This window comes from Meleagris gallopavo, chromosome 5, assembly GCF_000146605.3.
Source record: "Meleagris gallopavo isolate NT-WF06-2002-E0010 breed Aviagen turkey brand Nicholas breeding stock chromosome 5, Turkey_5.1, whole genome shotgun sequence".
NCBI lineage: Eukaryota > Metazoa > Chordata > Aves > Galliformes > Phasianidae > Meleagris > Meleagris gallopavo.
Window position 1 is genome coordinate 20,286,998 of NC_015015.2, and position 27,370 is coordinate 20,314,367.

At 38.1% G+C, this 27,370-nt stretch overlaps 1 protein-coding gene across 1 annotated transcript; it reads right to left on the reverse strand.

The window, feature by feature from the left end:
• Window positions 1-5,984: 5,984 nt before the first annotated feature.
• On the reverse strand, window positions 5,985-26,950 carry LOC100543562 (cytosolic phospholipase A2 zeta). The gene is given in 21 exon segments (XM_019615518.2): window positions 5,985-7,048; window positions 7,236-7,422; window positions 7,990-8,156; window positions 8,475-8,669; window positions 9,552-9,659; window positions 11,326-11,463; window positions 12,261-12,375; window positions 12,928-13,150; window positions 14,169-14,305; window positions 15,005-15,063; window positions 15,066-15,139; window positions 15,925-15,962; window positions 16,430-16,543; window positions 16,800-16,969; window positions 17,229-17,295; window positions 18,482-18,524; window positions 19,114-19,154; window positions 20,421-20,549; window positions 21,316-21,452; window positions 23,210-23,282; window positions 26,717-26,950. Coding segments are annotated over 21 exon segments (2,556 nt in total). The 5' UTR covers window positions 26,828-26,950; the 3' UTR covers window positions 5,985-6,818.
• Window positions 26,951-27,370: the final 420 nt, after the last annotated feature.

The window sequence follows — 27,370 nt, forward strand, 5'->3', positions numbered from 1 at the left end:
CTTTTGTTGCTGGACTATTTTTTTAATATTATTTTGTGGGACAGTCCTGTTGCAACATATCTATTTAACTTAGGTTATGCGATCATACTTCTGAAGTAACGCTCAGTGATTTCGAGCAAAAGATTCAGCTCGTGCTGTTACATGAGGTTGAACTCAACAGCCATTGCATCTCTTGGTTCAGGCTCTGAATCATTTTACGGCTCATTTTGGTGGCAATGTATTCCCTCCAGCTCTTCTAGATCAAAAGTCACCCTTAAAACAGTGTGCTGTGTTCCCTGCTCACCTCCCATCCTTACTGCAATTTCCACATTCAGGCCATTCATGGATGGCACGTCATAAGAAAGAAGAGCAAACAAAGAGCTCTACCTACAAAAGCAGATTTACCACAGTGATGATATGAAGTTTTTTGTATAAGAAATCTCCTAAGGACTGAATTGCTCATGAGCACCTCCCTCAGACTGCACTACTCGAGTCATCATGCTCAGCGCAGAGGGAATGCTGCATCTCATCTCCCAAGATTTTCAGCTCAGACACACATCTGAGATCAGAAAGTAGCATCTATTAATCTGTAATACATAGAGTGCAGTGTGATACTACACCAGGGATCTAAGGTCAAGTGCGCGAAAAGGCTCAGGGACTAACAGCCTCAGAGTGATCGGAGTTATTGCACTTCTATGACAGAAGAAGAAAAGATCCCAGGACATCTTTGGTGCATGTTCTTTTGTGATGCTCACTTTTATTACTTGATTACAGCTGCAGGCTTTTGATACGCAACAGCAGGACTGAGGTAAGTACTGATTAAGCTTATAATTGCAGCTGAATCACCGTCGTCATTGGAAAGAAACAAGCTAACACACACTCTGGTAGTGCCTAAGAGCTGAAGCACTCTTTGGAAATGCCCAGCTCTCTTCAGTGCCTACAATTATCATACTATATCACCTTGATGCATTAGTCACCAGCAGCCAGAAACTTGCTTTCCTCCCTCTTCCTACCCTGAAAAACATCTGTACAGACGGGGATAAATGAGGTCTGCTAATGAGACAGCAGCAGCCATGAAGCATTTTAAAAGCCCACCCTACACTGAGCTACTCAAATATTTTACTTGGACACTATGTTGCTAGCTCCTTTCCAGGCAGAGCCACTATATCAGCATAGATGTTTGCTTAAACTGAGAAGACAGTCGCCAGCACAGGACTGAGTTGGTCTGTACCTACGTTCACTGCGTATGGGACATTGAGATTTCAGCCCTCTAGATGCAAGAACCCATAGACAGCCTCCTCCATCACTGCCCTTTACTCCATCCCAGAAAAATTCCTCAGAGAAAAAGATAGGCTTTGATTCATAAGAGCAGTTTGACTTTTACCACAGAGGAGTAAGTTCCATGAAAGAACTTAAGGAAGGAATTAGTGTTGGTGCATTCGTAACTTCCTAAGGAATTGTATTAGAAAGCAAGATCTTGGCAGTAGTGTCGGGAGGGCTCAGGTGTAGATACAGGTGCTGCACACTCCAGTGACAGAGTGCCACCTAAGGGCTGATTGCAGGGAGAGAGTAACACCAGGACAGAAACAAAAGGCATTCATGTAGAGCCTCAGAAATCCCACTGATTCAGCTATACAATGATCTGAGCAATTGTATAGTCGCTGGTTGAAAAATAAAGACTGATAAATCCTACAGTTCCACCTCAAAGTTGATTGGTTAAGGTGTTTTGATGGTGGATTCACCAATATTTCAGAAGACTGGAGGCATGCCCAGGCATTTTCCCAGGGATCACTGTCAGGAAGGGGGGGGGAAAAAGGGCGGGGATTCATAAACATCACATTTCCAAGAAGTAATTTGTATTTAGAAAGCCTTTTAGAACACCTGCCTTAGAGGCAGAACTAGAAGCTTAGTCATAGAATCATAGAGTGGCCTGGGTTGAAAAGAATGTCAAAGACCATCTAGTTTCAACCCCCATCCATGGGAAGGGCTGCCAACCACTAGACCAGGCAGCCCACAGCCACATCCAGCCTGGCCTTGAATTCTTCCTGGAACGAGGCATCCACAACCTCTCTGGGCAACGTATTCCAGTGCATCACAGGTGATCCTACCTTCATCTGGCATTGGGTCAACCAGAAAACGTTTCCTTCATTTTTTAATCACTGTTTGTTCCTGACATTATGCTCTAATGCACTGACACATTTTTAAGTAGACCTCTGGTGTAATTTCCTTAAAGCATCGTGTGCTTAGCAATGCAGATTTCAGAAATGCATCCACAGTGGAGACAAAGGTGAATTCAAAGATATAGCATGCTTAAGCATGTTGTGTTTCACAATGAGTAATGAATGCAGCTATTCAGATGTCATTTTCTAGAACACATCATTACAAAACATTGGCTAACTTCTGCAGACAAAGCATTCAAGAAGCACTTGTAAAATACAGTCTCACCCGCTCTGAAGCTATCTCCCTGCCAAGCTTCTCATTTCCAGCTTCCCTGATTTGCTGGCAGGAACAAACTTTCCTGGTGAGTTGGGAAATAACGTCCGTGGATCTCCACTGCTAAACAGTGTCAATGTCTGTATGGTAGATGCGAAAGGAGAAAGATCCTCATACCATCAACTTCAAACATGCTTATATTAACCCTGACAATGACATAATGTCACAGTAGTACCACTTTTGCATTAGAATTTAGGTTTGATGCAGTGGGATCCCTTAAACATAAATATACTGCAAAAGTGCAGAACCTATCAGAGACTGTTAACCTCACAGCAGTAATATAGAAGTCTGCTTCAATTTCCACTTGTCACATAGCAGAAAGTGTTTTCATTGGTCAGGCTTGGCAGGGTGAGTGACTATCATTAACTTTTAATGAGATTTTTTTTCCACTGGGGTTATGATTTTGTTTGTTTTAAAGTTGAAGGCTGCATGCAAAAGTTTAATTACTTAGTAATTATATTGCAGAGCTAAAAAGAAAAAAAAAGAAGAAAAAGAAAAAGAAGAACAAGGGATCTGAATTTTACATCCACAACGTTCTGAGCAGCTTTTCTTCTCCTGGAAGTTATCACAACTAGTTAGTCAAGCTTTGCAGCTCTATGTTTGCCCTCAAGGAAACCTTGGCCTGGTATTTACATCAACACCCTTGGATGAAACTATATGAGGCAAGCACGTGGGTATTAATCATTGTTTCTCTGGAATTCTCATCATGATCTCCAGTTTTTAGGACACTATAAAACCCTTAGTAGACCTGAGCTGACTTGAATGCCATGATCAACAACCCAGCAATCAGTTCACCAGGAAAACAGAAACAGATGCACTGCAACAGCACTGCTGAGCTTAACTAAAATTGTGGATAAAAGTGCAACAGTCAAAATTGTAGGCATGATTACACACCTGTGAACCTAAAGCAGGAGAGATGAGGCATGCTACCAGGAAATTTCACTTTCAAAGAACTACACTTTCCTTACCTCCAACTATTTTTCTCTGCCAGAGAGAAAATGAATATAAGTAATATAAATATAAATGAATGGCAATATTTGATTTTCATTGTACACCGGTTGCTCCAAAAGTAATGCCTCCCAATTATGTCCTTTGAAACTACAACTAGTAGTTCTTACTACTTGTAGAAATACAAAGAGTACAATAACATTATTGATAGAGCACATTCTCAACTACAGAACATTATTTTTCACCATAGTCACCATCATTACCATGCATTTTCATCAGCGATGAGCAAGAGCTCTGCATCAGCAGAGGTGACTCATTGCCGCTGTCGCCACTGCTGAAACACATCACCCACCACCTCACTGTGTTCACATCCACTGTTTAGTCTCTATAAATGTTCACCACGTATCAGTGAATGTCAATGGATGCTATTTTTTCTGCATGGAGGAATTCAATTACACACTTTTGCTTCATGCACTTCCATGTTAGACGCCATTTTGTCAGATTGCCCCTCTCCTGCCATCTGTCACACAACAACAAAAAGTAATGGAACATTTTGCTGGGAGGTTCAACCTCTACTACCATACAGAAACATCCACCTCTGACATCACAGGCCAACATATTAAGGTAGGAGGCAGTCCTCACAACAGCATTCCCACTAACTACAGCAGCCTACTCTGGCAGCAGCTTAATGAAGCTACTGTCCCTGTAGTTCAAGGCCTTGCCTTATGATATTTTGTTATTATAAATACAGCAGGTTGGAGAGTGGGTGGAGAGTCATTGCAGTGTCATGTAAAAGGCACTGTCTCCCTTTAATGCATTAAAAAATGTGCTGCATATGAAAAAGCATGTAGATATCTGCAAGTGCTGTAGCTCAGACTGTATAAGCCAATCACTTTCAGGATGCAAAGAATTCCTTACCACCAAAACACCAGTGGTCATTGTCTCAACTAGGGGACTGGTGCTATGAAAAGGAACAATAAATAGAAGCAAAGTTTGATACCATTGCCGATGCTCCCCTCCCAGATGCCATATTTAGGAAATCTAGCTAGAAACTAGTCTCAGAAAAAAAAAAAGAAGTTGTTGATATATCTTCATGCAATAAAGAGTGTTAGAATAACAAACATTTTTATGCAACTTTGCTGAGCTCTGCCACTGTTTCATCAGAATAGTCAGGTTAGAAGTGAAGGAAGATTTTGGATATAATCCATATAAATACTGGAATGGGTAAATAGACATTTTCAAGTGCACTAATCTGCTCCTTAGACCACAAGAACTTTGCCTCCTCACCGCAGTGCTTTAATTGTATCTTCAGGCTAAGGAGGGAGCAGCACAGGGCTACACATGATCACATTCCGTAGAGCAGGAAGTAAGCTTAACAACACAACCAAGAATTGCAAAAGACTGGGGCAAAGATATTCACATATAAGTAGTATGTTAATTCACTCAGTTCAAATCAAAGCCCAAAAACTTTTAAACCAGTTCTAAAAAAAAAAAAAAATTATAGAAATTTTGCTGTGGGGACAACAAAATGAAGCGATTGTGATCTAAGTGTGAGTCAGTTCAGCTCACTAGCACAACTTCCAGTGATTCTTCACCTTTCCAATTCTGTCACCTCCAATTTCTCAGTGGAAGTTTCTGGCATTTTTAAGACTGAAGAATGCATGTAGTGCTGCGAGTGTACTGACCTGTCCGTGGACAATTCTTTTGCAACTGTGTGTTGTGGTAGAGGTGGCTATTTACACATCAAGGTAGCAAATTAAAATGAACTGTCAAGACCTCACATCTTTTCAAAACAGAAGCACTGCTACTTATTGAACTTACTGAGAAGCTGTACCTTAAAAGACTCTTTTGTACATGGCTAGCAAATTTGAGCAGATCCAGTTTTGCAGATGACATTCCATCTTCCCACCTATATCCTTCTATAGAAATACTCACATCCCCACAGCATCAAATCCTCTCCTATTAGGAAAGAACCTCAAAAGCAAGGAAGTGCAAGTAATCAAGCCATGAATTCAGATTCACATCAGAACAAAAACCAGCTCAGGAAACTCCAATCCCACTACAAATTCAAAGGTATGGCATGAGGTTTAAAAGCAGCTGAGACAAGAACACTTGAAAATCCTGTGTGGAAAGATATATAAAACATCACCAAACGTATATTGAAAATGTCCAAGTCCTACAAAGCAGATAGGTTACTGGCATCAATAATTTTTTAAAAAGAGCAATTTCAACTGCTGTTTCTTTTAGTTCAGCTTAAGGAAGCAAGTTTTAAGGACTTTTCCTTCCAGATATCAATCAAGTTTGACTGCCCAAATGAAGTCACTGCTCAAAACATCTAAAAATTAAGACCTAAAGAGAAGACGTACAAGAGAAGCTTTATAATGAACTGATGTCTTTTACTGCTGTGCAGCACCACAGCCAGAAATGGACTGGTGCTTTCCGACTCCATCAGTTCTAATGAAGTAATAAAAGAAACTCTGCAATATGTCATTATTTTGACATTCTGCTTACTCTTTAAAATAAATATTTATCAAGTACTAATAAGAATAATTGTGAAAAGCATGTTATAAAAAGTGAACTTTATTAAAAGAGGAACACATATAAAAAAGAAATCAAGAATCATATCTGTTCATAAGCCTTGATATCATTTTGCTTTCTGCAAAGGGAATTCCACTCTTCAGCATAGCACCACCTGATGTTATTTTATTTATTAACATTTATAAAGCAGTCCTACCTTGACCAACAATATTTCTATAGAATGAAAACACGAATTGTTTCCCTGAGCAAAGGTATATCTGAATTGCAAGCACAAGTATGAAAGCATAAAGAAAAAAAAAGTCTAATTCAGACTCTTCCTAAGAGCCTTCCTTCCTATGTTTTCAAATACATAGGCATCAGTCAGTAGCAAGTTGAAACAAGTTGAAAGCAAAAGGACACTTTTTCTCCCTTAGTGCATGGTTACAATGAGAGAAATTCAAGGCCAGATGATGTAAATGATTACACTACAGAGGTTCAAAAAGCAAGAAACGTATGGAAGAAATCTGTGTTTCTTCATACAGCTTTGACCAAAAAAAAATCCTTCATCCACAAAACAGTGGAATTTTGAAGATTATTTCCAGATGCTTGCACTATTTGCCTAGATTTCTCTAGTCATCAGCCACTGTTAGATGAGGAACTGGGCTAAGTAACTACTCTTCACCACATAAACATATCTCTATTTCCTGTTTAACATAGCAACATGCTCTGTTGCTCTGTACTACAACATTCTCTCTCAGGTTTTTCCAAGAGCATGGCACCTGGAATGAAATTTCAATGTTGCATTCTCTACTCTCTTCTCAGAAAGAGAGTTTCTAGTTTGAGCACCACAGCCCGTCTTTCTTCTCAATGATGGAAGCTGTTCATGTGTTGGCTGTATTGATGACATTCTTCAGTTTTCTCCTTTGCAGAGCCAAGTTCAGGGTTCTGAAAAGAGTGTCGCTACTGTTTAGAACGTTGTAGCGATTCACTTCCACTAACCTGCTGAAATCATACGGCTCAAAGGTGAAATTTAGCGTACGGTAAGGAGAATCTTTTGTCTCAATTACAAAGTCACCGAAGGATTTCTCATCTTCTGACTCACGTTTAACTCCTGCAGCAAGAAAAAAAAACAATGTCAGCCGTAATAGGCTTGTGTTTTTATGTGAGGGGAATATCACAGTTTATTTCTCACAGTTGAACAACAATTCTTTCCCTAAAGAAAGAAACACTTTCTTCCTCAGGGATTTCAGCTCCTTCATGATCCAAAGTCTTTGGAAGCTGAAGTCAAAGCTCCTTACCTGGACTTTTGTATTTCTGGAAGGTGTCATTCACCAATGGGAAGTGGAGCACAATGGGAGCCTTTGGATTATCATCATCCACAAACACATAGCATTCTTTGGGCTTCTTCTCATCTTCCTCACTCACTTTGATTTTTGGAAAAGGTATTTCCCGCTCCTCACAATATTGCTGAGTCAGCTCTAAAACCTGTTGTCAAAAACAAGTGTCATTCTGATAGAATACCAGCCAACCACTGTATCTGTAACTAGAATCTTCAAAGAGAGAGGCTCTTTCACAAAACAAGTGACAGAAATCCACCTTAAGACTGCACAAATCAACTTCTCTGGCTGGTGATACAGAAGTACAGAACTAAAAAGTGTTACCAAACATCAACAGTTTGCTGAAACTTTTTATGTTCTACTACTCTAAGTGTACATAACTTCTCTGCACTTAAAAATTAAACACCTGTATGTACAGGAAAACTCACTTGCATGAAGAAAGTCACCAACTGCAACAAGGATCTTAAGTAGAAGTAAACAAATACTCTTATTCTAGGTAACATGATAAGCTTCTGAATGGAATCATTCAGTTGCCATTTCCAATCTCCTTGTGATATTGAGAGTAAAAAGCATGGTACAACAATGTTTTAAAGTGGTGAGGATTCATTTTAATGCAGTCTTTCATCAGTGTTTGCATTCAACATCAACTGGTCTGCTATCATCCTGAACATGATTCTGCACTCTCATCTTCCTGTAATAGTGCTGTGTCTCCTACCTCAAATGGAGCTTCCCAGGAAAAATTGAATGACAAAATAACATCCACATCCCTCTCTGGTTGAAGTACCAGTGGAAAGGGAGAGTTGATAGAAAAGCCACCATCCACTAAATACAAGTTCTCCTCCATGGGGCTCAGCTGGTTGGGAAACGCATCCAGATGAGTGCCTGTAAGACACTCCAAGTAACAAAAGTAACTATAATGCTTTGTTACACACTGCTGACTACAAGCAACATAAATCATGCTAGGGTTGTAAGAAAAAAAAACAACATTATAACATGTACTGAGATTGGTCATAAAAATCTGATAATGAGCTTGCTTCGTCAGAGTATATACAGTGGATCAAATCTCTGCTTTGACATAAAAAGGGGTAAATTCCTTGACTGCAGTGGGACAAAGTCAATCTTTCTTACATTCTGTAACATTGCCTGTTACAGAACATTAACATAATATTTTACATTCCAGACATATACAGGTTCATTTACCTCTCCAAACCACAAATTCCTTGATTTTAACATAATCTTTATGAAGATATAATCCATGCATGAAGTTGAAGGTCTCTCCACATGTGACCCGGGACTTGAAGAAATCCTGGAAGATTTGCAACAGCGGGCCCCCAGGTACAATCAAGCGAGTCTTCAGCCGTGTTGGATCTCGGAAATGAAATCTTCTGCAGTCATCTACAGAAGTCACAAAGAATACAGAATACATAGCAAATCTCACACAGCTCCATCATTTCAATCAGACCTCTTTTCTACAAAGTTTAACCAATTGTCCTAAGGCTGACTTTGTCCTTTAATTAAAAAGCATTGTAATTAAATTTCAATCAGCTGTATTTTCTATAGTTGGATGTTTACTCACCGTATTTAAAGGGAATTACACAAATCATTGTCCATTTTAATTTCAAATCCACACAAAAACTCTTGTTGCAAGTGACAACCACTTCTGTCTCGTAAGACAACAACAGTCATCACTTCAGTCACATTTATAGTTACAGAAGCAAAACAATTGCAAAGAGGAAAAAAATCTCTCCTGCCACTATTCAGTATGGAGTTATAAAAACACACCTGAACATCTCTCAGCTTTTAATAAGTTTCCTTCACACTACTAGGGAGTTATTGTACAAACGGAGAACAAAAATGTACAACCAGCTTACTCAATGTTAGTAAATATATACATATATAAATAAATCAAGCTAAGAAGTGAACTGAAAACTTATTTTTCACCTCTTCACCTCTGTTGTATCTGTATAGCTTTTGTCTTTCTCTTCTCATGATTAAGACCCCCTGAATTGCAAAACATGCTCAAGATATCTCCCAGAACTAGAGAAAGTTTATAGTTAAGGTCATGTTAAAAAAAATTAAATTAAAATAGAAAAAAAATACAAAATAAAAACTACCATTAATCTCCATATGTGATAGTACAGATTAATACACAGAACAAAAGGAAATGCTAGTCTTCAAAACAACATGTAGTACATTTTTGAGTCACATTACTTTTTAAAGTCACTCCAAAACCAGGAATCTTCAGAAAAATCCAACAATTTTAAAGAGTGTTCTTACCTATGACTTTGATAACATCTTTGAACGGATCTAGAAAGCTCAGTCCTATACCAACCACTTTCAAGCAGATATCATCTAAGCTTGCAGCAAAGGCACTGCCCCACATTCCTGCATGAGAAATGAATAATACTTCAATAATTAAACGTTTTTTTTTTTTTTTTTCTCTGGTGCAAAAAGGCTTGTACCTCAACTGCTACCTGTCATGCAGAGGGCTGCCATTTGACCCCCACTATTCTGTAAATACAGAAACTTCCATGAAAGAGAAGCTCTTATATGAGAAAAGATGCAAAGAGAATGAAAAGATCTAAAGAAGTTTTTGATATTAGGATCAACAGCAGATTGGGTAGAGAGATTGTGGGGAGCTATAAGAGACTTAGTGCATAGTTTCCTATGCAAAACTACTGAGAGAGATCACCAATATATCCAGAGCAGACACCAAGCAAGACTGAATTGGCAAAGAAGTTCTGTGTATCAGCAACATGAGAATGTCTGATTGAAGCAGCAGCTTTAAGAAAGCTTTAAAAGCTTTCCAGGGCCTAAAGATCTTTTGAACCAAAAGAAGAATTCCATCTTCAAGCTACTACTATTGTGTTCCAAAGTTATGGAAAGAAAATACTTCTGGCACATTAGCTTTACTTCTTTTATTTCTTTTTTTTTTTTCAGATGTTTTTTTTTTCCCAACTCAGACAAAAACACGATATAAAAAATTCACAATCTTCATGTTCCTGACTGATTCCAATAAAATAATATCTTTGTGTATAGATTGTCACTGCCTGCCTGTAGACATTTTCAAGGAGGATGCTTCAAACAGGGTATAGTCTTTCAATGCAAAGCCTGTAAGGACATCTATGATCACAAAGGGGAGTTGGAGAGCCCAGCCTAACACCAAGACCTATAGAATCAAATTCACTAACAGCAGCATTTCTGATTCTGATTTTGCCTCATCTCCTGCACTGAACTTTTAAAGGGCATGTCATGATTGAATTGATTTGTTACTCAGGCACACCCAGGCACTAGTTTTAGGAAGATAGCACCACAACACTCACAGGCAAGTATGCAGTAAGTGTCAAGAAACTCTGAGTGTTTTTCCAAGGGCAACATTGGAAAAGAGCATCATGTCAAATGAAGATACTTGGAAGCACAGGATAATTCACTTCAACTTTGAGGAAAGCAGTAGCCCTCCATGACATGACCAACCACACCATGCCCTGCCTCGATTTTCATCTACAGTAGTTTATTCCCACAATAATTTCATTTTATCTGTGGGAAAGGATCTCTACTTACCACGTACATCCTGTTTAGCAACATGTTTGTTCTCAGTTTATCACCAAACATTAAACTAACACTCTGAATACTTCATCCTGTTCAGGTTCTGAAAAGTATTCTACCCAAGCAAACTTAAGACGTATTTTTAATAACACGGAATATAAAGTTGACAGAATGCAAACAATTTTCTGTCAAACAGGTATCAGCCATTAAAAAAAGTAGGTAAGGAATAGAAATGAAGTTAATGGAATGAAGTAGCATATTACAGCAGAGAACAGTAGCTCCTACAAGTATGACTATAAAAGCAATGAGATACCATTGGCTTTTTAAAGAATCTGTTTACACACGTAGGAATGTATATGACTATAATACTATAAAACAGTGCCTAAACCTGTGGAGCAGAACTTGACATTTTTTTCCCCTCTTCAGATTCTGGGATCTGAAGAGATCAAAATTTAAAAGTTGATGAGTCCTAAAAGTTGTTTTATTCACTGCTGTAAGTTCATACCTTGTAGAAAACAAATTCTAGGCTCTGGATGTTTCTGGATGAGCCTTCCCATGAAGAACTCACTGTCAAAGTCTTCCGTTCGGACAAAAGCCCCATATTTGCGAAATCCAACTTCATAGGGAGTAAACTCACACCATTCTAAGAACGAGCCAACAGATCAATGAGGACTTGCTCACCTCAGAGTAAGCTTACATGTAAACACTTTACTGCTGAAGTTAACATTCACACGAGGAGGGGGAGGGGGCAGAAGGGAATCTACGTCTTTTACCATCACTGTGGATTTCCCTGTCACTCTTTCCAGGGAGCCTCTATTTTAGATAAATATCATTAATATAAACTCTTGTCCAGGCTTTCATTGATTAAATACAACCTCCTTTCTTCCTGGCTTCCAAGGAAAAAAAAAAAAAAAAAAAAATATTTCACTCTATCCTGACTTTGTTACTGCAGAAGTATCCTGCCTATTTCGACTCTTAAACCTTTTTCATCACATCTAAGGGAAGATAGTTCACTTTTCTCAGCTCTGCTGCTGCTAGTGAGCTCTGCTCACTACTTACCGTCAACTTTTAAAGTACTAATTTCACATTTCTGATGACTCTGTGTTAGGCTTCCTGAGTTGTCTGCACATTGAAATGACCCTCATGCTTGAAAGCCTTCCATAAATATTTACCAGTGAAATTTACTGTCCTTCAAGTTCTGCTTTAAAATTTTTCTTCATGGTATATACATTTCTCTCCAGAACAAAAGAATAACAATGGAGAAATAAAAGATCAATAGTGGTATGCAGGTGTACACAGGCACTGGTGTCTTTGTCTCTTTACATCTACACATGCTTGCTGCCTCATATTTAAAAGTTGTAAGTGACTAGGACTGGAGCTGCACAGCTGAATTGAATTTATGGACTTCAGCAAGCCAAAATAAAGCTGCCACGTTCATACCTGCAAAGTCACCACTGCTAATATTCGGTCTCACATTGACAGCTGCATAGATAGGGTAAGGGTTCTGGGCCCATTTCACTGCTTCTTGCTGATCAGACAGCTTTGATGGATCTTCCTGGTTACAAGCAAGGAAGAAGAAACATGCTAAGTAAGATAAATTCTGTCCTCACACTTAAATAATTTGAAGCTGTTTCTTAGCATCAAACAATACTGCGAATTCAAAGTCCCCTTTCCTCCTTCCATCTGTGCACATGGTTAGGTTTTGACAGAATAATTAGAACGTCACGTGTTATTAACAAGCTAATTACTCCTCTGATTTCAGTTAGTATAATAAATATTGCATAGTGATACAGAACCAACATCAACATTCTTTCAGGCTTACCGTGTCGAATACAAAAGCTATTAATTTAACAAGTTATTCCAAACACATACTCCATTTTTCTATAGTGCTAATCTTTAAAGCTACAAAATCCTTTACCAAGAAAAGTGCTAGAAAAACTAAGGCAGACAGAAGCAAGAACTCCTTATGTTTATTCTACAGTACTGCCTATTCCAGATCAGCCTACAAAGCTGGAGAGTATCTAGTTTCTTGACACTTAATATACAGGTCTGCAAAGGTCCCAACTAGAAGACAAGCAGTAGTGCACATCCAAACAAACTCTTTTACCTTCTGTTGTAAGAAATACTCCACAATAAGGCCCCACAAGTCTGTGAAGGAAGCTTTCCGTCCACTACTCTCCATTGCACTCAACTCCTGGAAATAGTATTTCAGTCGTTCTGGGGAAAATGCCCCTCCTTTGCTGCTGGACACAGCCCTCTGAGCTCTGCTAATTGCATCTTGAAGGTCCTTCTGTGACCAATTAGGGTCTTGATATAATGTTGATAAACACCTGAAAATATTTACATTAAATATCATTGGTAAAAATGGCCATTACGTAAACAAATAATTTTAGCTAGATATTATATTACTGCTGTGAGTAATACTTACTCCTGGGCTTGAGAAGTTAAGCTAAAAGATAAAAGATCATCAAGAGACAGAAATAATGGATCTTCATGCTTTAAAACATGCTGAAAACCCTGACAGCTAGCAGACAGCAACTGAGGCCATAAACTTTATCAGATTTAGTTATCTGCTAATCAAGCACACAAACCAGTTTCTCATTTTAATGGGACCTATGTTCTGTTTCACAGTCTGGCTTTGAATCAAAAGGCACAGACCAGATCACGAGTGCAAGGATATCATATAAATCAGAGTTAATGCACAAAGCTCTAAAGGGAATATTTTATTGTCAGGTTGCACAAAGCACTGTAAGGGAGGATTATATTGTCAGGTTGCACAACTCCTCAGCGAAATCATTTCATGAAAACAAAGTGTACTGATACAAAGGATTATTTCACTCTGTACTCTAAGAACTGAATTACTGAAACATTCTAACCATCTCTGACACCTCAGCATACTGCTCCAGACTACTACAGCCAGCACTATTCCAGGACTCAGATGCATATACCATTTTGGAAAATAGCAACATAGCTGTCTGCACAAATGTGTTTCCAGACTTGAAACATCTTTGTTATCTTGCTGGCGACAGCAAACAAATAGAGAAATCTTTTGAAATCAAGCTTCTGAGAGACTACCAGCAGCTTTATCAAGGTAAAAAGTTCAAATATTCAATTGTCATGCTTGCAAAAGCAGTAGATTTATAAATATAGCCAATATCCAGATGGGTCAAAAGCAGTAATAGATTTTAGAATGACTTTAAGATTGATATTAAAACTCTCAGGTGAGATCTGATGAAATATTTAACTTCATTGTATACAGATGGCAAAGATACAGTTCTGGACTCATTTATTGCATGAACACTAACATATTCAACTAACTTTCTGGAATCAGCACTGCACACAACTTACCAAGTAGAGCCAGAAATCCCACTCAGATACATCGCAGCATCCAGAAGGCCCAGCTGCTGAAGGCCAGCTAGGCTGCCATAGAATGATGTCAGTGCTCTCATCCCACCTCCAGACCCCAGTACTGCTACAACTGGAACCTGCAGCCACCAAACACAGGAGTCAATCACAGGCTTTTGAATTGCCAGCAAATCACCAGTTAAACAGAACTAACCCTGTGTAAGAAACATAATATCTACTTACATTAATTTCAGGTTTGATTTCAATCAGCACTTTCTCTATTTTGTAATTTAAATATATTGTTTACTATAAAAGACAGCAGCAATTCCAGCCAACAGTGACTTACTGAAGTTGTTATGTATATTACTGCACATTCACTTGCATGCCACAGAATACACACATTAGAATAATAATTTTAAAAAAAGGGCACTGTTTCTCATAGGAGCACCTAAAGTTCACAGGACAATGCATCAGGTTATCTAGAAATAGCACCATCATTAAATAAGCAATTTGGAAGCGGCTCTGCTGTGCCAAGATTAAATTATGCCACTCTGAAACTGACTTTCCCATGAGAATCCAGAGCTCAAAGTCCAAGACACAAGAGCTCAGCTAAAGGAAGTACACACACTCAGAAATTTCAAGTTTTTGTTTGTCAAAAGCAGAGACGTCCTTCAGAATTTCAGAAATAAAAGATTTGAGACTTCACAACTGAAATGTTGCAGGGATCTCTCATGGTAAGTGTAAGCCACACGTTGTTTACAGGCGAAGAATCCTACATGCCTTACTAACTACCAGCCAAACACAAAGGATTTTTATTAGTTTCCCACTGTGCTCAATACCTCATCTCTCTGGGGGGACTGCTTTAAGTTAAGAGTCTTCTTCAGTGCTTCAGAAACTCTTTTTTTCTTTTGTCCACAAATTCTCTTTCCTCTTTACAGAGGTCAAAACCCAGTCGTACATCTAGATCCCAAGAGCTAAAATAGAAATTAAAAAAAAACAAACAAAAAAACACAAAGTTTTCAAAGGTTTGTAATTTCCAAGGAAAAGTGATTTCTGAAAGTATATTCTAAGTGATGATCTGAATCACTGGCTTAAACTATTAGATGACTATCACATGAAATGTTTCTGTAATATGTAAGACTAGCTATTTTTAACAAGATTATTTGGAATTAAAAATGAAACGTCTCTCTGGTGCACTTCTTCCTTAATGTCCAATTACAGTATTTGTGTCAAGCAATCACAGCCTAAGCTTTGGGAATTTCACAGAAAGGAAGAAAAAATTCTCAGTGTTTGAATGAAGATTATATAAGGGGCAACTGAGATCATGGCATTAACATGAAGGAAGACAGAGATTGTAATTTTAAAACAAATGTCTGGACACCCTGCACCCATCCAAGCTCTTCACACTCTGAGCTATCCTCTCCTATTTGTCAGTAGAGCACCATGTATATTCTGGGAATTATCTGCAGCTATCAAAGTTAAATAATATTTAAAACATCAGCTAACCATGTTTCATGTGTTTAAGTTAGAAAACAGAAAAGTTTGCCCCAGTTTCAGCAGGGTTGAAGCCAGTGTCTGAGAAAGTACCTTCAAAAAGAATAATCACAGATTGCAAAAGAAAAACAACCAAGATTTTTTCTTTAATCTGTCCCAGGAGACACATTGAGACAGTGGCACTTCCCAGAGCAGCAGGCACAGTCCTTCTCCGCAAGAATAAAGCTCTTTCCTCATTTTAGATATCACTGAAGTTCCCACTCACCTCTCTACAGCTTTCAAACTTATATCCAAATTTTCTTCCTGTAAAAACGGAACAAATTTTCTGCAATTGATAACAACTTCATAGGTGGTACTACTAACTATAAGTTATTACATCAGCATTGCCACCAGATACTAGCAGGAACATCACTCTCACCCACAAAACTACATGTGGAACATTTTTATCTTCAGTCCATTTCAGACATTTTCAGTAATCTCCACAGCAAACAAACATTTTCACTCTGCTCTTTGAGCAGATTCATTTCTTCTACGAGCTTCTTGCTTTTCTCCTCCTCTGATATTTCAGTCATTTCCATTGACTTGTTTTTGCGAGACCCCATCATGAAAATATATTTTTAAAAGAGCTTCACTGAGCTTGCTATATCATTCTTGAGCTACAAGAAAACAGCAATCCTAAGAATCACATTCAATTAACTTTCAAAACGCCTATAGGATAAAGGCAACATCTGAAATAAGTTAAATATATATAAATAAATCATTCACATTACCTCTCCCAGAGGAACAACTTTATCAACTTTTTTCCCAATAGGGAGGGAATTAAGTGGCACAGTCCCCTGTCCTAGAATCGTAGAGTGCTTTTCAACATCAGGGTTCATTCCATCCTAATAAAAAACAAAATGCCTTTTGAGCTCCATAAAAATTGTTAACAGTATGACTGCTTTTGACATCTGCACATACCCAAAAAATACATCTAAAACTGACATCCCTTGACACCTGAAGATCCCTGGCCTTCTTATGATGAAATTGAGGATATTGAATCTGTATTTAAAGGCTTTTTCATGGACTGGAGATGCTGTTTCAGGGTGAATTTACTTAAAAGCGTGTATAAACTTTGTAGCAGTCAGCACAGCTGCTTACCTGTAGGAAAGATATGGTTTGTTCCAGTTCCACTTGTAGTTCTGGATGCATTTCTTTGTCCACGTGAAAGACAAAGGAGGTTCCACATTCCTCCTCATCGTCCAAACTCCAAGGAATACACAACTGCTTCTGATATGCCCCTGGAACAGACAGCTTGACCTCACAGTTACCTGTGTGTTAAAATAACAAGTTTAGATTGCAGAATCTATTTATTTAAATCTTCCAAATTAAACGTAGTTGAGACTCAAGTCTCCCTCACAAGACACCCAATGGAAGCAACACAATATTACTCAGCTTTTATTTTCAATACTAAATTAACTTAAAAAGTCAATTTTGTAATCAGTAAGTAAGAACGCACTATACAGACAGTATCAAGAGTTCTCTCTCTCCCATAGAAGAAACATCTTTAAATCCTGCAGGCAATCATACCTTGCTGTTTCTCTTTCGTTTTTCCCTCTTTGTTGAGGGTGCCTTGGAGCGACAAACAAGGATGAACCTACAAAAAGAAGAAACCAGCCCTGATTACAAGGTCTGAGTTCACTTTCTAGTTGAAGCTTAATCCATCTACTATAGGTAGGAACCAGATTTACAAATGCAATATATCAAAAAAAGACATTAGGGATTACACTAGTTTTCCAAAGAAAAAGCAAGTATAGTTTCAACAGAAACAGATTATTTGTTCATTTCAGAACCAAAAGCATTCTTCCTCTTCCAGTTTTTTTGTTTCCTTATTATTATGTTGTACTATTGTTTTTGTTTTCCGCAACCTGCACTTCATATGTACAAGTTCACTTTTTCTTTCTCCTCCTCTTTTTTTTTTTAAATGCACATGTGAGTATGTACTCAGAATCTGTTCAGGTCCTAGAAATAAATTCATAAATTCAGCCATGACTTTCTGTACTAGATGATCCACATCCTCAAGAAACTTAGTCTCTCACACCAATCAGTCATCAGCTTCCCTTCTACAACAACCAATGAGATATTTAGTATCTCATGGGCATAGCTGCTCACAAAGACAGGAAGTTCCTCCACAGCTTGAACAAAGGACTGATTTGCTGAGGTAAGTATGAATATAAGGGGCTCCTTACCGTGAACTGTTCTGCAGAATTTTACTACTACAAACCAGCATTTTTTTTTCCTGAAAAATGGTTAAAAACTCTTTATTTTAAAAATAACAAAATATTCCTTTTTTTTCTTTATTAAAAAAAAGAAAAATCATCATTTGAGTCTCTTTCCTTTGGGGAAAAGAGAAGTATTTTTAATGTATAATATACTTTTTTTTTTTAAGCTTATTTTCCCCAAGAGAACAGAAAAATATCACAAAGCTTATCACCTACTTAAAAATGGCACTGAAAAAAAATCCTAGAAATGTTAAGGAGGAAGACTATATCCAGCCAGCATCTAGAAAACTCAGGATTATCCACAAGATTCAACAGCCTTCCAAAAACACCTTTACATATTTTAAATAGTCTCACTGGGGAGGAAAACAAAACAAAAAAGCCCCACGAATTGGTTTGAAGTTTCAAAAACTGAAACATGAAACTCAAAACCAGAGGGAAGTGCTGGAGAGAACATGAGTTAGTTGAATGCAAGGTTTCAATTCTAAACAATTCTTTTACTACTAAATACTTACCATCAGGTATAAGTCTCAGTACATATATAACTGACTTCTGTGTACTCACCACAAGTACTCCATTGGTCAATACCTCTGTAGGAGCATCTGAGCTGTGAAAGGAAGAGATTTAATGCAAATAAGTTTCGGTTTTAGTTTGCATTATCTTACGTTTCAAATTACCTGTCTAAATAAAAAGTAGGAAAAGAAGGTCCTTGGATGCAAGAGATCTAAGCAAACTAGATTGACACTATTTTCTGTGACAGAGCAATACAAGAAATTACTGAAGGAGAAAATCCTCTGCCACTATATGCATGTTATTATTTGAAAACCTAAAGATAAGCTGAGATTAGATAGACTGCCACACATCTAACCTTACAATATAAACACCTGTATACTTTAAGAATGCAAACTTTTCAATCCTAACTGATTTTCATGGGAAAAAAAAAGTTGAAGTACCTTCCTTTGCAGTGCTGCTATTCCCATAAAATCAATTTTTGTTTTATTTCCTCTTTGGTTTCCACAAATTTTGGCGGCTGAACTTTTAGGACATTTGCTGTCAGCCACTGGTGATTAGCTTAAGCACCACAGAGAAGTACTGTGCATTAGCTTTTATATGGACAAGTCTATGCTGCACACAAAAAGCAAAAGAAATCACCTCTCAAGAGTACAGGTTCATTTAGCTCTTCAGGTAAGACTCACCATTTCTCCAAATAGAACTCTACGTCCAATTCTTCGTTATCCTTTAAAATAGAAGCGTGACCCTTAAACTTGAATACAACTAAGACAAGCTTTCAGATTTTTTTGCTTTTACAGATAATACCTTTTTGTTCTTGCTGCTCTTTTAAACATACTTCTCTTCCCAGGCTTTTCTTATATTAAACATAGATGTGTGATCATGAGATAAAAGAGTTTTGGCTCTCAGATCCATTACTCCAATCAAAAACCACGCATCCAGCTCAAGTATACTGCAGTTCTGCCTCTAAAAACAGCATCCTCAGGAGACTTTGACTCAGCAATATGCACTAAAGGATTAATCAAGATCAACCTTAAAATAACTGAGTAGAAGCCAATTTGAGCAATTCTCTTTCACTGAAGTTCCTGCTTCCAGTTCCACAATTACTGATCAAGTTTACCTTTTAATCATTCAGTAAATAGTGGGAACAAGGGTTTTAGTAAGATGCCTGTGATCACAAATCAGAGGGCCTGTGACAACCTCTCAATGATGAGGGGGTTGGAACTAGATAATCTTTAAGGCTTGTTCCAACTGAAGCCATTGTCTGATTCTAACTGACTCACTGTCCTGCTAACTGTATACTAGTCTACTTCTGATTGTACCAACAGCACTGAAGCCAGATTTTTCAAGAAACCTGTGATCTAAGCCTATTATAGGAATGTGTTTGAAGCAGTTTCAAAAGAGTTCAGGTTGGTGACACGACTTTAGTTACGTGAAACAAGCTGTCTTATTGCAAGGTCATAAACAAGATCATAAGGACTGAGAGCAGCTGATAGGCACCAACCTCATCCCTATGAAGTAGAAATTAAATGTAATTGTATGTAATCCTGTATATAAGCTTTTCAGTTACCAAACACAGAAGTAACCTTTGAAACAATAAACTTTACTGCAAACTGACGATGATCAAACAAATAAGGTAGCCTGCAGTTCACAAAAGGATTGCTGTAAATTCAGTTCATTTTAAGCCTAGCTTCTGCCCCTTATGCATGTTAAGAAACAGCCAAAACCTGTTTCAACATCTTCTGTAAAACAGCACCCATCCCAAGTTTTGTGTAGTAGCTGGGCACCACAAAGACTGTGGAACACCCAATTTTTTATTTTTATTTTTAAAAAAAATAGTAAGATAGTAAGACCATTTATAATACCATCATCTGTCAATATATTTTCTCCTTCTGATTTCTACAACAGATAGATAAACAAGCATGCACTGCCTCACCTCAGTAAAGTGAACAGCAGCTATTCAGAGCTGACTGGGGAAGAGCTGAGGACTAACCTTTGGGTTCAACTTGAAAGTGCGCAGCAGGGGCTGACCCGGCTTCATGCCTCCTACATCAAAGACGATGGAAGTGAGTTCGTCACTGACTAGGACATCCTTGTCGTAGAGGGTCAATTCCAGAATGTTCTAAAACCAAACAGAAACAAACAGCCTCAAGTGAAGACAGAGAGCCATTTCCATGAACTTCAGTAGCTGTAAACAATAGACATTTTATGCATTAATCAGTACCCCATCCGTTTGCCTTCTCTGAAGGGAATTCACCACTTCCAGCAGAACTTACAGAATAACTAAGCACAAAGCTTCTACTTGGCAGTCATGCTAAAACCAATACTTCAAAAAACTATTTCCTTCCCTCTGTCACTAGAGTCTACTTTGAGAATAAGTGCTGACAATCTGGAAGCTTTGTTCAGCTCAGACAGCAGAAGTACTGCCTATACTAAGATTTTTGCTTTTTCTGATCACAGGAATTCATTCCTAGACTTAACTAAATGAAATAAGTGACAGAGTGATTTGACTTGGAGTCCTAAACAATAGTCAGTGTAAGGTGAGCAGAGCTACAAGAAGGCAACAACTACAGTGTGAAAGTAGAAACAACCCTCGAAAAGTTGCATTATCAGGAAATTTCCCTCAGCTTTCTCAGTCACTGTCCTAACTTTCCTTTCTTGAGTTTTATCACAAAGTATTACGGCAAATTCTAGCTGCTATTTGCAAAAGATGGTGGTTACCACTAGGCAGATATTACAGCTTTTGGTACCACTGAAGAAAACCATCACCTTATGTCTCCCTCTCCTTTTGAGAGTAACGAAGATCCCTTGGTTTTGAATGAAGTATTAAAGCAAGCCAACACACAACTACAGATGGTTCAACCAGCTCCACCAAGTACGTTCCTTACCTTGACAGCACTGTGGATTCGATACTGGAACGTTTCATTCCACTCTGGGTTATCAGAGTTGTCAACAACCTGAGTTCGGGAGACATGGGGAGATGCAGTGGGCAGTTTCAGTTCCACGTAGCAGTCTGCCTTCGACACTAGAGCAGAGGGTTCAGAAATGCAACAAAGTTATGTTACTCAAACATGCCCTTTCCCATGAGCTCCTCTCTTTCTAGATTGCATTGTGTCACAAAAAAAAAAAACGTGCAAAATCAATATGGGGCTTGTAGTGTAAATGCCTTGAAGCTTACAGCTCTGAACAGCAGTAAATTGAATGTTAAATGTATTTCTCTTCCTGGTTCATCCAAACTACAAAGATTTAATTTATTTTCAGAAAAGGAGTGTTGATACCAGAAACAAAGCAAAATCATTTCCTTGCTGTTACAATCCTGTTAATTTAATACGACTATTAAAAACTTCCTTCTGTTAATTTGCCCTGAATTTACTCTATGAAATATAACTTTACATGTAATATAATACATTGTATTATTATATAATTTTTCAAGCCTTGCTTTGCACCAAGAATCCAGTAGTGGTACTACATCAAGGAACTATGCAGCTATAATAGGAGTTATATAACTCCTTTTCAGCTATTTCATTTTCTGAGCTTTCTACAACTCCTACCAGGCTACATTATTTGTCTAGTTTCAGTCACATAACAGCATTCTTTTGAAGAACCACTGAAAGATTGAGGTTGAGAGGGATCTTTGAAGTCATCTTTTCCATCCTCTGCTCAAGCAGGGACTCTTATATAAGAAGATTGCCTAAGACCATCTTCAGTGTTGAATACCGCAAAGGATGGAGATTTCAAAGGCTCTCTGTATAACCTGTGTCAGTGTTCAGTCACTCTCAGTTAAAAAAAAAAAAGACTTTTCTTGTGTTCAGATGGAACACGTGTTTGCTTGTGCCCATTGCCTCTTTGTCCTGACTCTGGGAACCACTGAAAAGAATCCTGCTCCATCTTCCCATCTTCCTAACACTCTCCTTTCAAATACTTGTACAAAACGATAAGACCACCCTGAGCCTTCTCTGCCAGCTCTCTCAGACTCTCATGAGAAAGATGCTCCAATCCATCAGTTTTAGTAGCCCTTCAATAGACTTCAACATTATCATCTCTCTCATAGCAGACAGTGCAGCACTGGACCGAACGCTTCAGTGTGGCTTTACCAGTACTGAGCACAGCAGCAGGATCATGCTCTTGACCTGCTGGCACCTGCTAACACAGCTAAGGATACCACTAGCCCTCTTAGTGGCAAGGGCACGATGCTGACACCTGTTCAACTTGGCACCCACCAGGACTCCCAGATCTTTTCCTGCCAACTGCTTTCCAGCCAGCTGACTCCCAAAACATATTTGTGGTTGCCATTTAGAAGAATGACAGAATGATGCAAACAAAATAAACAGACAAATGAAAGAAAACAATACTAACAAATTCTAGCTTCCAATTTTTTTTTTATTATTTTTTTTATTTTTTAAGTACGAATTGCTTTTTCCAGGTGCAGGAAGACAGTTCAGCAGTGGAAAGGGTAACATTTCTCATAACCGGAGTGCTGACCTCAGACAAAGAACGCTGAGTAGACCACAACAGTTCGTGTAAAAAAAAAAAAAAAAAGACAGGAAGCAAAACGTTACCAGGACTCACCTGATTTTGTTCCACAAAGCAACAGTGTTAATCTGTATCTTGGCCTCAGATTAAGCCTTTAAAATATAGCTAAGGCTTTACAATAGAAACCTTTGTGTAGATGCCAAGGCAATACAATGTGTATGTAAAAAGAACCCATAACAATAATACCTGTGTTACAGATGACTGATGAACAAAGAATCTGTTTTCTTAATATCTTTACCAGATACTCACACAGATCTGTACCCTTGATGTTTCTTGCTCTGAGGACTTTTACTGTTAGGTTGTAGTAAGGGTGCTTCTCCCACTGAAAAGACAGGAAGAACATGAGTCAGCATGTACCTCGATCACAATATCTGCTCTGTAACCACACTAATGACAATTTAGAGAAAAGGACCAGAAGAGTCAAACAAAACAAACTATATATTCCCCACATTGAGTCAGTAATTAAGTATTTTTAGTGTCCTGGAGGAAGGCTATAGGAGGCTAGAAGGAAATTCAATTCCCTTTCAGCATGGTAATGAGCAATGTCTTAAGGTAACTCCCCACACATTTCAGAAAATAAGTCTCTGATTTAGGGTTTCCTCTAATTATAGGTCAATTTTTATTTACTTCATTAGCTCATTCCTACCAAAGGATAAAACGAAACTGGAGCTCCTCAAGTAATTTTAATAATGACTTGACTAGTTTGTTAAGAGGGCTTGCCAAGGATACATGCATGCTTGAGTAATAGCAGACGTAGCAAGAATCTTAATAGCATTGTTTGAGTATGTAGAAAGCACATGTTAACAATAAGAAAGAAAAAGACACCTCTTTATAGAAACAAACTTCATGGCAGCTTGAGCAAGAAAGAACAAATCTCAAATTCCTATTCATTCGGAATTGTTACTGGTATCAACACTTTTAAAAGTGCATGTTACTTCATCAGCACTGATCAAAATGTAATCCTTGTTCAGGAAAGCATTCATATGGCTATTTTTGGCAGGTAATATTAGTTTCTAAGTGACTAGATGTGAGGAAGAATATAAACCTGACTAAATCCTAGAAGATCATGAAAAAGTAGGTGAATGGCAGGGGAAGATGAGAGAAAATGGCTTGAAAGGATATGGTGCAGAGATTGGACAAAAGCAATAGCATAAGGTTCATAAACAGAATGACATGAATTATGACATTCAATTACAATATGAACCCCGTCATAGCAACAGCCAGCTAAAGAAATCTTTTCTATTCTTAAAAGATTTTCCACAAGTGGTCACTAGGTCTGCACTTACCTTTTCTACAGGATTAACTTGAGACCACAGAGTTTTATTTCAGAAAAACTAAGCATTCATTGACAACTATAATCACTAGCATCTTTGCTTACAACAAAATGCTACAGAGTGCAAAATGTTATATAAAAATGTTAGCCTTTGGTATCACTGATTAGACTATAAAAATAAATAATGAACCTCCAACTGTTAAGCTGTTCTTAAATGTTCTCCAACTAATAAATGGAATTGTACTGTACTTGTTAGGCAGCTGCATACTTGTGCACTTTCCCTTATTTCTTACCACCTTAAGATATTTGGTAGTTTTTGCAAAACAGGGTTTGAGCAATACAGAAAATCCAAGACCTACTTACTACACTGGACTTCTTTTTACTAAGTGACATCCACTAAGAGCACCACAAGTAAAAGTTACATGTATAGCCTAAGATTCTTCATAGCCAAGTGCCAAATAAAACTTAATAACATAATTTGAGCTTATTTGCCTATTACCATTACCATGAGAGAGCTTTCATTTGCAGCATCTACGTTCAAGATGTTGCCTTCCCCCATTTCCGTCTGGCAGTAAGATGTGACTTCACTTCTAATTTTATCCCAAGTTCTGCTCCTCAGATGCTTTTTCTTTATTTTTAAGCCTTTCCTAATCACATTTATTTATTCCTAACCACAGAACAGTTTCTCAGGCAAAGTCTGCTCTCCTTTCTGCCTCCTCAAGCTACAGAATGGCTACAGCAAGGAATACAAGATGCCATAAGTTACTCTCACTGATTTCCTATAGGGTGCCACAACTCTTCAAGGTTATTGAGAGGCAAAGCTACATGATCACATTGCTGTCAAAGCAATCTTCCCTAACGTAGTTTATCACCTTCAATTCAAATGTTACAAATACTAAATAGCACAGAACTCCACAAAGATAGAACATGGCTGTTTTACTGCACACCATCTGTCAACATAGTCACAAGTTCAGAAGTCCCTTCCAAAGGTCTCTAACAACCATTTATTTGTAGCCAGCAATGACATCACTGAGGATACAATTCCCTCACCCGGATCATAATTTAAAGGCATATAATGCAGCAGATATCTTCCTGCTCTCCCAAAGCTCTGCTATCAGTATGCTAGAGCCTCCTATTTCACCTTTTATAATTATTTTTTTTAGCCACGGCGTAGCAATGCTGTAACATATCGTGAGATGAGCTTACAGAGCAATGAAGCATGAGTATTAGATAAGATCAATCCAAACAAATCTAGGAAAAGATAGGCAAGAAATGTATGTAGAAATTCAATGACAACTACAATTTTGTCTACATCGGTGTAGATAAGAATGCTCCTATGTACGTGACACATGCAAGCAGTCAATTTCTAATTTACAGTTTAATGATTTTTCAAAACCACCCCTTCTTCAGAGCTCAGTAGCATCTCCCGTAGCAAAAAACTTGAGATTCTTATCTCTGAAGGTACAAGACTGAATTCTCACTCTTAACCACTGTCTGTACTCATCACCTCAACTGAAGATGCTGATGCAGCAGCAAGGGACTGTAAAACAGGTTATCTTAGGTACAGGGCACACAAGTATTCTATGCTGAACTCTGTAAGATTTCTTAAAGAGATTTGATTATACTGAATTCTCCAAAGCCAAATGCTGATCTACTTCCCTCCTCATTGCTCACTATTAAATAGTTAATACTTTTTTTTTTTTTTTTAAACTTTACCAGCCAATATAACTTTGCTATTTTATAACTAAATAAATAACACACCTCAAGTCAGCAACAATCATTTTTCATCACAAAGCAAATGATAGAGCACAGTGCCCTACAGACAGGGAATCATCTTATTACATTCAGTGGTCACCTCAATTTTAAGTTCCAGATTTATAGTAGGAGAGGCAGACAACATGATGACAGATTAGACTGTTAGGGCAAAGACTCCTTCTCGAACAGCTGAGTGCAATTCAAAACTGAGGTTATTAGGCATTCCATCTTATACAATAGAATGATAAGTAAAAATCAGTTGAAGGACAAACACATTGTAACCACTTATCTAATGTGGTTGTACTGCATTATGAATGGATGGTTTAAGTCATCAATAATCCTTGTCTACCTCAGAGTATAAAGCCTGGTGAGATAAGGTGGACAATAAAAAGGAAGGAAAAGGCAATCAAGGATATTTCACAAGAAAACACATAAGAACCCTTTTATCTCTACTGATGAGAAGTCTACACGCTGGAGTTCCCCCCTGTGAAGTATCACCACGTGTTCCCCTGAACCTGAGGAACCAAGAGATCAATGCCTGCATTGTTTCACTCAGAACACAGACTTAGTAAAAAAAATTTGGAATCTACACTACCAAAACTTTCCCTCAGTTATAAATATTCTGTTTGACCACTACAGGAGTAGTTTCATACATATGCAGTAGCAATAAGTCATTGCTAAACAGATCAGCTAAGGAATACTAAAGGCAGCGCTACAACTTGTCTTACCTGACAGCGATAAAATCCACTCTCCTTTCTCTCCTTTCTTTGGAAAAGTACAGCTGCCAGAAAAGGCAGCACTCTGGGTGGAACTGAGCCCCGCAGCACCCCATGGAACATGGAAAAAAATGGCCTGTTGTCTCAAAAGAAAACCTGGCCAAAAAAAAAAAAATGCGGAACCCCCAGACGTCTGGCTGCGAATAGCTGCTTACTATAGGCTTAGTCTGAAGTTTCACACAGACTGGGCTTCATTCCAGCTGTGAAGCAGAGGTGTGGCCTCCACTTGTCAAACAGCCCAGTTCTAAGCGTCACTGGAAGGTTTTTCAAATACTGGTGAAAGATAGCAGCGAAGCAGCACTGGTCATGGAAGCTCTGGCTAGGAAAAAGCATTGCTATGATAAGGCTGCAACCTCAAAACTCCCATTCCAGGTTTTCTTTTGGAGTTCCAGTGATCTTATTTAGACCTGTGCTGGAATTTGGAAAGAGTTTGAAAACATCCACGATCAAAGAATATTTTCAAATAGAAATTCCAGTCTTGCAAGCCTTGAATTTATCATTGATTGTAGCTGTTCAGAGACATTTCAGAAAGCCCTGAATGGAGGCACTGTGATTTGGTCTGCCTTTAAATGCATCAATAGATGAACAATAATCCAACACCACATC